At 41.1% G+C, this 13304-nt stretch overlaps 1 protein-coding gene across 3 annotated transcripts in view; it reads right to left on the reverse strand.

Moving 5' to 3' along the window:
* Positions 1–13304, reverse strand: part of TMEM19 (transmembrane protein 19) — a 48871-nt gene that overhangs the window by 23626 nt on the left and 11941 nt on the right. The window contains exon 1 of one of the 3 annotated variants that reach the window (XM_061639737.1): positions 6782–6895. The exons of the other annotated variants lie outside the window; for them this stretch is intronic. Coding sequence (XP_061495721.1) covers positions 6782–6880 — 99 coding nt within the window. The 5' untranslated portion in view covers positions 6881–6895. Of the gene's footprint in view, positions 1–6781; positions 6896–13304 lie in introns of those variants that run through there. 3 annotated transcript variants of the gene reach the window in all.

A 13304-nucleotide genomic window follows, 5' to 3' on the forward strand; every position in this document is an offset into this window, starting at 1 on the left:
ATCATCAGATCCCATCATGGCTGTGTAGAGTTTGAGTTACCATGTTTTACACAGCTTTGAAGAAGGATAATTCTGGCATTCCCAATTACACTACGCACCAGAAAAAGACAATATGGAAGCAACAATGAACTACTATATAAAATATCTCTGATAGAAGATGATGTCACCCCTTTGGGAACCAATCTGTTTTGATTTCTGATGAAAAGAGAATGTGAGATGAGATTTTTCCTTGAGTACCTCCTCTGAGAGAAAAGGGCAAGAGTAAAGGTGACAAGGAGAGAATGGGGGATGAGTAGTTTGCAAGCGAGAGGCATAAAATTCTCTAATTCCCATGGTATGGGATATGAGATAATGTAACCTCTTCCAAGTATAACAGGAGAAGATAAGTGGAAAGCACTTGGAATGAGCATTTACAATTTTGTATGAATTGCTGTGTAAAACTAAATTTATATGGCTGTGGAAGTTCTTTCCCTGTGATTTGGAGTGCTGAACATTTGCACTACACTCTGCTATTGTATACTTTATGTTTTATTGAACACTCTGGAAGTGCTTGTAGAAGCAATGTTTTATTTATTTATTTAACAAAAATTGCATACTGTTTACCCGATAAAAAAAATCTAGGGTTTTTTTTATGTCTGCAGTGAGTATTGAAACAAACTTTGCCTCAAAAGCTCCAACTATATGGACTCTCCCTGGGCTATCTTATCTCTCAAGGATATGATATGGCTAGATTGATTCTCAATCAACTTATTGCTGATATTGAGCGCCAACAAGATCTGGGCCTGTCCTTCATCTATGCCTCAATTGATAGAGCATTACACCCAACAAACCTGCAAACTATCTCTTCACACTCCAGGTTCAAAAACATCGTAGAGCCAAAAAAACCTTACCAAGATCGTAAGTGCCCTTGTGACGCTGGAGAGATGGAAACAGTGACTCATGTCCTTCTATACTGTACATTTTATCGTGATCTATGAAGAATTCTAATTGAACCACTCCTATCGGAAACCTTAGGACGATCAGATGCATATTACATCCTTCTACTCCTCTCTGATCAAAATACTGACACTACTTGCAGTGTTGCCAAATTTTGTGCTTCAGTTATTAAAATTCGCCATGAACTGACTCTAGCCATCTTGTAACTCCTGTCCTTTGCTAGGATCGCATGATTATGTCTTTGACAACTCTATTTTATAATATCATGTTTTAATATAACATAATATAAAATTTTATTCTATAATTTATGTTTTTAACAACCTTATTTGATTTTATTCTATACCTTTTTATTGTATTCTACTTTTGTATATATTGGGATAACTTTTCCCCCCTCCAATAGTTTTATGTTTTATATGTTTTCCTTCCCTTTTTCCTTTTCCCTTATGCTGGTCACCGACCGTAACAATATATATATATTGTATACACATACACATACACATATGTCTGCTGTGATAGTTGTTATTGAACTGAATTATATTGATTTGTGAAATGAATTACTTTGAAATGTAATTATGTACTATTTGTATCACTAGTATTACTCATTTGTTTAATTGACATTTATATTTGAATTATTTTATTAACTGATATTCAGCAGTTGCTATAAAATAATTGTTGAATTTGTCTGAAATAGTTTTTTAATTAATTTTTAAACTTTTAACCATTTATATACTGCTTAATACCATAGTTTATAAGCGATATACAACTATGTTACAAAAAAAGATAAATATCCATTAAAATTAACCATAAAGTCAGAACGGCTTACTTAAAATGTCTGCTGAAATAATAATAATAAAAAAATCTTCATCAAGCACTTAAGTTCAACAGGATGTTCAACAGGGAGTGTGCCCATCTGATCTCATTCAGGAGTTCCACAGAACTGGGCAAACAATACTGAACACATGACTCCTGGGGGATACAAGCCATGCGTCTGAGCTGTGGAGTACCACTAACACCAACTCCCCCAAAGACCTTAATGATCGGGAAGGGATATAAGGCATTCAACAGTCCTTAAGGTATCCTAGACAGTTAGTATAGCACAGTGGGGAGGACAGCCTGGCTGGGAGTCCAGAGTCTGAGAGTTCAAATGCCCGTTCGTGCCTCCTGGGTGTCAAGGGCCAGCTAAAGATCACCCCCACAGTGAGTGGCTCAGGGGTTACGTTCTCTGCCACCTGTGCAGCCGTGGGCAAGCTGCATAGTCCCAAGGAGCCCAGTTGCCCCCCAGCTGGCAATTGCAAACAAGGAAGGGGCTGGCTTGTGAAGCTGTGGCAAGCTGAGCAGGCCCTAGCCAGCTGGGGAGGCCTAGCCTCAGGGAGGCAATGGTAAACCCCCTCTGAATACAGCTTATGATTAAATCCCTATTCATAGGGTCGCCAAAAGTCAGGATCGACTTGAAGGCAGTCCATTTTCAAGGTATCCTAGACCCAGGTTATTAACAGACTTGTAAATGAATACAAGAACCTTGAATTTGGCCTAGTAGAATATGGGCAGCCAATGCAAGCTTTTAAGCACTGGATTTATGTGCTGGTGATAGGTAGGGATGGGAGAGAATTGAAAGCAGAATCTATCAAATTCACATTTTCTGAAACAATAGGAGAACAAAACCACAACCATCCTTCAAAATGTGCAGTTACCTAAGTTTTGTGATGTAGGTCTCCAATCAAACAATGTTTACAAAAATGCATGTTTCAGGGGGAAATGTGCATAAAAATGCATTATGGAGACATTGCAAAAAGATGTACATTAGTCAAAACTGCATACAAAAATGTGTTTATTAGGAGATATTTGCACTAACAAGGTGAAGAATTTTCATGAGGATTTTTTTAAAAAAATTGCAAGATGCTTTAGAAATGTGGAGAACGGAATTTCTGATTGGAAAAATTATAAACAAGGAGCCGAAATTAACAGATCCTTCCATCCCTCATGGTAGGCAGTCCCCATCAACACTCTAGCTACAGCAGTTTGCATCGCATGGAGCCTCTGGACCAGGCCTAAGGGTAGCCCCACATAGAGTGCATTATGGGCCAGTGCTTCTGTTATGATGTGGTTTTTTGTTGTAGAGATGGTGAAATTTCATTTGTTGTAAACTGCAGCAACAACACTGAATGCAATTTAAATGTGGAAAGGCAGAATGCAATTAAAATCATTGACTTGACAAATGCTAGAAATAAATAAATCATCTTACACTTTAATTAAAGCTAAGGTTTGGAGTAAGTTGTCATAAATGTAGGAAGAAATTGCAGTATCAGTAGGAAGCTGAAAATAAAACCACTAGCATGGGAGCAATATCTCCAAATATTCTTTCTGGGAATGAACAAAATTGCTCAGCACCAAGAGGTGAGGCTCCATATGACTGCAGATCATGCCAGTCCAGCAACTTTAGTATGCCATAATAGTATATCACAATGTTGCAATGAGTTAAAATTAAAATGTTGTACTAAAATGAAATCAAATAATGCAAAATGAAACATATGCTTGCTTTCCTTGCTTTGTGAAAAGTACTGGAGTTTTCCGCTTATCTGCTTCTTTAGTAATTAAAGATGTTATTCCCAGCTTGTAGGAGCAAAGGTCAAGGATAGAGGAAGCTTGGGATGAGAACAGAGAAGTGGACCAGAATAGACAGATGCTGAGAAATTAAACAATGATAGGAAGGCACCGAAATGATGTATTCTTGATTAGCTATGCATTTCTGATATTATGTATGTGACGCATCTATAGCCTATAAATATGATGACTGTCAGCTATTCTGGAGAGCCACTTGATTGAGGCCCTCCCTTTGCAAAGGTATTAAAAGGCAAGACTTTATACTGATCTGGTCTCGTCTCTATTCCTTATTGGCATCTCAAGGAGTTGAGAGCTTTTATCAGTCGGGCCTCCATCCAGGCCTGGCTCCTTTTATAACAACAGTGCCAGGAAAACAGCTAATAAAAAGTGCATTTCAAAGAGGTATACAGGAATTAATTACAGACCATCAAATTACTAGGGAGTGTATTTTATTCCTGGGGATGAGTTGTCAGTAAAGACTTCAAGATGGAGCAGGAGACTAGGTTCTACTTTTCCAAATTTTTGTATTTTCCAGGCAACCTTGCACGCTTAATCCACCAACTACCACCTGTAGGTAAGTTTGATTCAGCTATAAAGACTGCAGCTTAATCTTTCAGAACAAATTTTATTAGTATAGACCTATTGTTTTCGTATGTTGCTTTTACTGTATTTATGTCATTTAAAACCACAATTAATATGGTGTGTTGTCTTTTTTTCTCAGGCTACTTTAATTTTTTGAAAGTTTAAATTATTTTGAAAGGTGAATTTGTTAGGCACTTTGAAAGTTGTGATGGAAATTTAGGTTTAAAATCGTAAACAAAATAATTTTTTTAATTGTACACCTATTTGGGAAGGGCCTGTCATCCTATGTGTTTTGAACAGCAGTAAACTTTTTAAGGCACTCAACAAATAGTATTTATAAATATTACTCTCCCATTTCTGGACATATCTCCTGGAAGTTCCATTGATTCTGAAGGAACTTCAAGAACATATGCTTAAGATCCATAAAAATGGTGAAGCTGTCAGAAATCATAGCAATCTAATGCAAATAATTAGTGATATCCTACTGTGACACTCACAGTACATCCACTGAAATCAGCGAACTTCAAAATTTGTCAATTATTTTCAATAAATCTACCGAGAGTATGACTAATCTTGAATACTACACAATCAAACTGACAGTAAGTTGTTGGTAGTTAGGTAATGTTTACTCTCATAAAATGTTTCCACACTTTGTTGCCTTGAAATGTGTCTTCTATTTTAGTAGCATTATTCAAGATACATCTGGGATAACCATGTTAGGAGATACAAGAAGGCTAACCCACTGCAGTTAACCCTGTTGCAGGAGTTTTTGATCTTATGCACACTTAGCAGGGAGTAAGCCCCACTGAATTCTATAGGACTTACTTCCAAGTAAACAACAGGGTGTGGGTGTCTCTGGACCTTATTCTAAACTTGGAAATATCACAAATCATGGTCAATTCAAATATATGAAAATAATTCCATTATCTGTCAGTCAGTCCTTGGTGAGCCATCAGCCATTCCAGAAGGCCTTCTCTGGAGTAGATTAAGCACTGTGATAAGATTCTTAAGAAATAAGACTTCGAGTTATAATATTCTGTCATTCTGTCTCCTGCTCCTTGTCCTGTTTCCTAATTGTTCAATGGGGGAGCACACACCATGCTTCTCATGCTCCTCTAAATTCCTTGCTATCCATTGAAGTACATTGTGCTGTGTTCTCATGTTCAAGAGAAACTTGCAAAGGCCTCTCTGCTCTTACCTCTCAGTTGCTTCACTATTGGGAGATCAGGCAGGAAGTTTTTTTTTAATTACATTTTTTATCCTTCCGTTCCTTCAGAGAACTCAGGGTGTGGGGTATGCATTGTTTACCCCCTCACCATTCAACCCCACAGGATCGTTGTGAAGGTGAGTTGGGTCAGCCATTATCTCAGTCTAACACCCAACAAGTTTCATGACTGGGGGAGGATTGGCAGGCAGATTTGAACTTTGTTTCCCTCGGTTCTAAGTCATGCCGCCATGCTGGTTTTCATATTATAATATTGGAAAAGGAAGCAAGTGTTCCCAAGTATAGGAAAATGCAGATTGTTAGGCAATCTAACATGGTTTATTCCTTTACTCTTTAGCGCTGTTACTTGGCCTGTGTATTAAGGATGTGGATTTTTGAGCTGCAAAGATTATTTTACTGCACAAGCAAATTTTATTTATTTATTTATTATTTGTACTTATAGCCTTCTCTTCACCAAATGGTCCCGGGGTGAGTTTCAAAAATGTCATTGTGCAATTTACATTATAAAACAAAATCGCAAAGCAACCAATGACAAAATAACAGAACAGCAGTGCACTGGCATGCAGGAAGAAGGAAGACATCCACTCAACCAAAGGCCTGGGTAAAGAAGTGCATCTTGTGTCTGTCAAATGTTTACCAATCTTTAAAAAGCATACAATGATGGCACAAGATGCACCTCAGGCGGTACATAATTCTACAACCTGATTGCATTTCATTTACACCAGTGGCAGCTGGTGGCTGTATGTCAGTGGGGCAGTGGAATCTGCTCCAGGTTTTATTCTGAACTTTCAAGGAGCTATCCAGCACCTTGAACAGTTTCTTGCAAGTTCAGACTAAAACCTGGAGCTGATTCCACTGCCCCACTGACATGGAGCTACCAGCCGCCACTGGTACCAAGCCTATGATCTTAAGCACATTTTATTTGAAGTTCTTTCATAATCAGTGGGGCTTCCAGGATATACATTCAGAAATTACAGCACCTTAAAAAGGTAGATATTGTTTAGAACACATTAGATGACAGAAATGTTGAGCTGAATAAAATGCAGCTCCATAAAGAGCTTCAAAGCACCCATGCTGTTTTGAAAGGCAATGACAAAAGGAAGCCAGTCAAACTTACTAGACTACTAAACACAATATGCACATTTCATAATTTTATTATTTGTCTGCCACCGAGAAACATATTTATAGTATAACCTGATCCTATGCATGTTCTCTGAAAAAAGGCACGCTGTATTCAGTGGAACTTGCTCCTAAATGTACATCAGATTGCAACCACTTCAAGTTTCATTTTAAAATACAGGAGCAAATAAGAAAGAAAAGAATCTAACTTCTTTAAAATACTGTTAAAATACTGCCTTCAAATGTTGGCTTGTTGTAACTGGATACAAAACATACCACTTCTGCCAAGAGCCATAAAAAAAAGGTATTAATACCTACCTTCCATATGTTTCTTGATGTTGGAATGTTGTAGTTCCTTTTTTTTTTTTCCGGAGAGTTAAGTCTATACTTGTAGAATCTCCTTTTCGGAAAGAACATCTTTGGATTATATTACTTTTATTGCTTTTTCAAGGCTGGAAAGTCAGTGATTGTCACTATCCGTAACAACCCTCCTGTTTCTCAGTGTCTTTAATATAAAACAGCGACTATGTTTGTTTAAGCAGTAGAGCAAGAAATGTAGCATGGAAGAAAAAGTTTAAAAATACACCTCAGCTGTAAAGCTGATGAGGATTGCCTCCAAATTAACCTTGGCAAGATAAGGGAAATCTGGATTGCTTTGTTGGTAAACTCTGTTAAAGGGATTTATTGTGCATGTGAACATCTGTTTAATGAAAGAACTAGATTATTCATAAAATTGTTCTGCTCTTGTCAAACTGTTTAATTCCTACAGTATATCCTGGGTGTACTGAATCATTAAAATTAATTGGGGGATGCATTTATCTCAATGGGTTATAGCATGAATTTCAGAGATTAGTAGACTTGATGATAGGGAGCAATGCCTGCATTTTCAATGTGGTTGGTCAAGTTGAAACATGGGCCCCCTCCCCCCACTGTTGTTAGCCTCACAAAGGAAAAATTACAGGTATTTTATAAGCCACACACACACACACACCCCAATAGTAGGTGTAGGGCAATTTTAATCAGAAAAATGGTGCAGAAGGAAGGATGGAATCTTCCCTGTTCTAATGGTCTCAAACTGATTCCCTTCCCTCCCATGACTGCTATAGATTAATAATGATTTTTAAAAGTGGAAGATCCTAATCATGATCTACCAGCATGTCTAGTTTGCCCTATCACATTTTGAAAATTTTAGTGGGCTTCTAGAGACTCTGTCTGATCCTAATAATGCTCACATGTTGTTGTCTGAGCCTAATTAGGTCTACTCAGAAGTAACCTCTAATTTATTTAATTGGGACTTACTTTCAAGTAATAGCAAGCATTTTTTAAATATAATTTTGTTCATGCACTACCTATTCTCTATACAAATATGGCCATATTGCTTAGATATTTAATAGCAACCATTGATGCACTTGATGTATTTTTAAAAATATTGAATATAAACTATATCAAATGATTTGCCACATTTCAGGGCAAAGAAAAAATGCTACATAAAAGTGTATAATTAAGAAAAATGTGCAGCAAGATACGAACACGTTATTGACTATCAAGTGCTTTGAACGGTGCTGGGGTGTGTGTGTGTGTGTAGATCTATTTGAGAATATGTTAAGAAGAGGCAACAGAAGGTTTACTGCTGTTTTAGGTTGCAATCCTATACCCACTTACTTGGGAGTAAGTCTCATTGAACGCAACTGGAGTTGTTTTCAAGTTCACATGCACAAGATTGTATTAAGCTTGTTCTTTTTGACAATTTTATTTCATTCTCTTTTGCTCTACATTGTATTGTTGCAGCTTGCTCTGGTTGTTTAATGTCATATGTTGTTGTGGGTGGCTATGCTGTCACTGATTGGGAGGGTGGGAAGCTGGGCAATTGCTTGTTTAAGGAGCAGGGGAAGATGGATGGGCCTGTTGATGAGGGGAGTTATTTAAGAGCTGTCCCTCACTTTCTGATCCCTCTCTCATCCAAGGATACTCTATTTGCCATGTCGCTGTACTGTCAAATCTTGGCTATTGATGCTAAATGCCAGCTCAGAGCCTGTGGAAATGGCTGCTATCCATTACTTGCTTCTTGAGGAGCGTGCCAACCTGACATCTGTTATCAAGACTTTCTTAGATGGGCAGGACAGGCAGTGTTAGCCTGTTCCAGGTAGGTGCTGTGTTCAGCATCAGCACAGATTCCATAGCCCGGGAGTTGTGGGGTCATTATGGTATATTTAGGGTTGCCAGGTTCCTGGCCTGAGACTGATTCTGTATCTTTAGAAGAGAAAGTCAGCCAAGTGCAGGTGTTCTTGCAACGCTATAGTGGGAAAAACCACAAGGTGGAATTCTCTCTTCCCCCTGCACAACTTTTAAAGATACAGAAGACCTCTTGGAGGCCGGGCCTGGCAATGAATGAATGTCCACACCCTATATATATTTTTATATCTCCTTAAGCCCTGATAGCGCTTCTTGCTTGCCTGGATGGAGGACAGAGAGGGATATGTGAGTGTGTTTGGAAGCTATTTATTATTTATTTGTTAGATTTATATCCCGCCTTTCTTCCCTGTAGGGGCCCAGGGCAGCAAACAAAACACTAAAAACAGCCTAAAACATAATAAAAACAAACTTTGAAATATATTAGAACATATTAAAACAAAACATCTTTAAAAACATGTTTTAAAACCTTTAAAAAATCTTAAAAAGCAATTCCAGAACAGACGCAGACTGGGATAAGGTTTCTACTTAAAAGGCTTCTTGAGAGAGGAAGATCTTCAACAGGCGCCGAAAAGATAACAGAGATGGCACCTGTCTAATATTTAAGGGGAGGGAATTCCACAGGGTAGGTGCTGCAACACTGAAGGTCCGTTTCCTATGTTGTGCAGAACGGACCTCCTGACAAGATGGTATCTGAAGAAGGCCCTCACCTGCAGAGTGCACTGATCGACTGGGTATATAAGGGGTAAGAGGGTCTTTCAGGTATCCTGGTCCCAAGCTGTATAGGGCTTTGTATACTAAAACTAGAACTTTGGCAGCCCTACATAGAACGCATTACAATAATCCCGCCTGGAGGTTACCAGTGCATGAACAACAGTGGTGAGGCTATCCCAGTCCAGAAATGACCGCAGCTGTCTTACCAACCGAAGCTGGTAAAAGGCACTCCTAGCCACTGAGGTCACCTGGGCCTCTAGCGACAAAGATGGATCCAGGAGCACCCCCAGACTACTGACCTGCTCTTTCAGAGGCCGTATGCCCCCATCCAAAGCAGGCAACTGACCAATTATCCGAACTCAGGAACCACCAACCCACAGCATCTCCATCTTGCTAGGATTAAGACTCAGTTTATTGGCCCTCATCCAGCCTACCACTGAGTCCACGCACCGGTCCAGGCTTTGCATGGCCTCTCCTGATTCAGATGTTACAGAGAAATAGACCTGGGTATCATCAGCGTATTGCTGACACCTCCTGATGACAGCTCCCAAGGGCTTCATATAGATGTTAAACAGAATGGGGAACAAAATGGTACCCTGCGGCACCCCATAGTACAACTTCTGGGGGGCTGAAAGACAATCACCCAATGCTATTCTCTGAAAACAACCCTGGAGGTAGGATCAGAACCAGTCAACCCAGAAGCATATCATGATCAATGGTATCAAAAGCTACAGAGAGATCAAGAATAACAGGGTTGCACTCCCCCTGTCCTTCTCCTGATAAAGGTCATCCATCAGGCTGACCAAGGCTGATTCAGTCCCATAACCAGGCCTGAACCCAGATTGAAATGGGTCAAGATAATGTTTCATCCAAGAGTACTTGCAATTGCTGTGCCACAACTCTCTCAATCACCTTCCCTAAAAAAGGGGGGGTATTTGTGACTGGGTGGCAGTTGTCACAAACCAATGGGTCCAGGGTGGGCTTTTACAGGAGCGGTCAGATCACCACCTCTTTCAGGCTGGGTGGTACCACTCCCTCCCACAATGATACGTTGACCAAACCCTGGATCCACTCGGTCAAACCCCCTTGGCAAGCTTTAATAAGCCAAAAAGGGCAAGGGTTGAGAGGACACATTGCTGGCTACATCATTGCAAGCAGCTTGTCCACATCATCAGGCCACGTCAACTGAAACTGATCCCAAGAAGTTACATCAGACGTGCACTGGACACCTCACTGAGGACTACACTAGATATGGATGTGGCATCAAGACTGCTATGGAGGTGAGCAACTTTGCCCTCAAAGTTCCTTGCAAACAATTCACAGAGGGCCTCCAAAGGGTCTAAAACTCCATTTCCTGGAGTTGATGTCAACAGACCCCTGATAATACGGAAAAGCACGACTGGACGACTGCTTGAGGATGTGATGGTGGCAGAGAAGTGGGCCTTCTTTGCTGCCCTCACTGCTGCACAGTAGACATGGTTATGATGTTTTACTCAGGCCCGATAAGCCTCACAGCATGTCTTTTGCCACTTGCACTCTAGCTGTCATCCAGTCTGTTTCTTTGCCCTTAACTTACTAGTGTACCAAGATGCAAACTGGGCTCCACAATGCTGGAGAGGGCGATCAAGGGCAACTGTGTCAAGAGCCTGATGCACCTCGCTGTTCCATAGCATGAGGGGTTCAACAGGGTCACCTGCTCTATCTATAGGAACTCCCCCAGGGCATTCAGGAATCCCGTGGATTCCATTAGTCTTTTGGGGGTGGACCATCTTAATCTGTCCACCACCCCTGCAGGGGGGGATCGGAGCCATAAGTCTAAACGTCATCAGGAAGTGGTCTGACCATGACAATGTTGTCACATCCACCCCCCTATCTCCAGACCACCTCTTCCTCCATCTGGAGCAAAACTCAAGTCAAGGGTGTGCCCTGTCCTATGTGTTGGGCTAGTAACAACTTGAGACAGCCCCATGGCCATCATGGAGGCCATGAAGTCCCAAGCCAGAACACTAGAGGCAGCCTCAGCATAAACATTGAAATCACCCAGGACCAGCGTTCTGGGCTCCTCCAATACCACAGCCAAGACGGCCTCCATCAGCTCTGTCAGAGAAGCTGCTGGGCAGCAGGGTGGATGGTACACCAGCAGCAACCCTAGTTTACTGTCTCCTCAGCCCGACATCAGGTGCAGGCCCTCAAAGCCAGCTCCAAGACAGAGTGGTTTCCTGGTGACACAGATGGAAGTTCTGTAGATGACAGCATTTCCTCCCCACTGTCCCTGCAGCCTATGCTGGTGTTGCACCGAGTATCCAGGTGGGCAAAGGTGCGTCAGATCAACTCCTCCCAGCTCACCCACCCAGGTCTTGGTAATGCATACCAAATCAGCACCTTCATCCATGATCAAATCAAATCATGGATGACTGTGGTCTTATTGTGTACTGATCTAACCTAGCAGTACAAAGATACATTTTACATTTGTTGCTTTGCCCACTTGTGCCCCTGCCCATCACTTGCATTTGGCCTCCAGAAGGTTGCCCAGAAGGGAATGTAGCACTAGGGCTGAAGATGGTTCCCCACCTCTGCTCTACAGATTTCCCTTTTTGCAGAGCTTTCATTTCAAGTGTTTTTATCTGGTGTTAGGCACACAGGATAAAATGGGGATTCTCTTGGTATACTGTCCATCCAGCTGCCTAACAAACTTCCTCTCAAAAGGCTACTATGGTCTTTGAAAGCACATGAGGTCACCACCTTGCTGGGTCTGGTCAGGGCCTGGATGGGAGTCCATCTGAGACCCACATGCATGTCGCCTTGGGTTCTATGATGAAAGAATGGTGGGGGTATACATGTAAGAAACAACAACGACAATAAAATGTGATGTCAGCTTTGGTGCTGGAGACAATTGTCTCTTGGTATTAGAGACTTCAGACTCCCTTGTTAGGTTTGGCTCCGGACTTCATGGCCTTTCCAACTACCATGTGGTTGCCCCAGTGTGTTTTAGGCACTTCACATGTTGCAGGGCCACTGGTTTCTTTGTTTGTTTGCCATCAGGGAGGTTGATGGTGATCTGGTAGTGGATAATATGTCAATGTTTCCTTTGTCAAACTTTGCAAAGTTTGTGTGTAAGTTGTACTCTTGAAATGAAATAGTGTCCAGCCACATCCTTAGTATAACTAGTTATAATTAATAATTGACATAATTAATAGTTCTGCTAAATGGAGGGGGAGTGGAACCTGTGACCTTTCAGATACTGTTGGACTACAATTCCATCATACATGGCCATTGGCCATTTTTGGCTGGGGATTATGTGAGGTGGACTCCAATAACTTCATAGGCTCCCTACCTCAGTAGTAAGGGAAGAAAAACAGAAAGCAATCATATTGCCTATATCACTTCACACAATGACCCTCTTTGCCTGCACAACGTTGAAAAAATTGTATACAACAGGGGTGGCCCGTGGCTCTCAATATTGAAATCCAACTCCCATCAGCCCCAACCAGCATAAGCAATGGTCAGGGATGATGTTGTAGTCCAATAACATCTGGAGGGCCACAGGTTAGCCACCCCTGGTATATAAAAAACATACTGAGACACATGAAAAACACTTGCTCTGTTCTACCATACAAAAGTAAACAAAGGGTGTCCACAGTTTTTCTTCCATCAGCTTAAGGAATGTTATGTTGGGCTGATAGAGGAGTTGAGCATGTGTGGGGAATGTTTAGTCCTCCAGAAGTTGCTGAATTACAACTCCCATCATCCCTGGCCATTGGCTATGCTTGCTAGGGGTGTTGGGAGTTGTTGTTCAGCAACTTCTGGAGGGCCAAATGTTCCCCACACCTGCATTACAGGGAGAAAGATCAAACTTGAGTACCAAGTTACCACTCTGCCAGGTTCCAAGCTCTGCCTGGTTCCAAGCTCTGCCTCTCAACTCCCCTAGTGCATCGGT

Source organism: Rhineura floridana, chromosome 8 (assembly GCF_030035675.1).
Source record: "Rhineura floridana isolate rRhiFlo1 chromosome 8, rRhiFlo1.hap2, whole genome shotgun sequence".
In the NCBI taxonomy this organism is placed as follows: domain Eukaryota; kingdom Metazoa; phylum Chordata; class Lepidosauria; order Squamata; family Rhineuridae; genus Rhineura; species Rhineura floridana.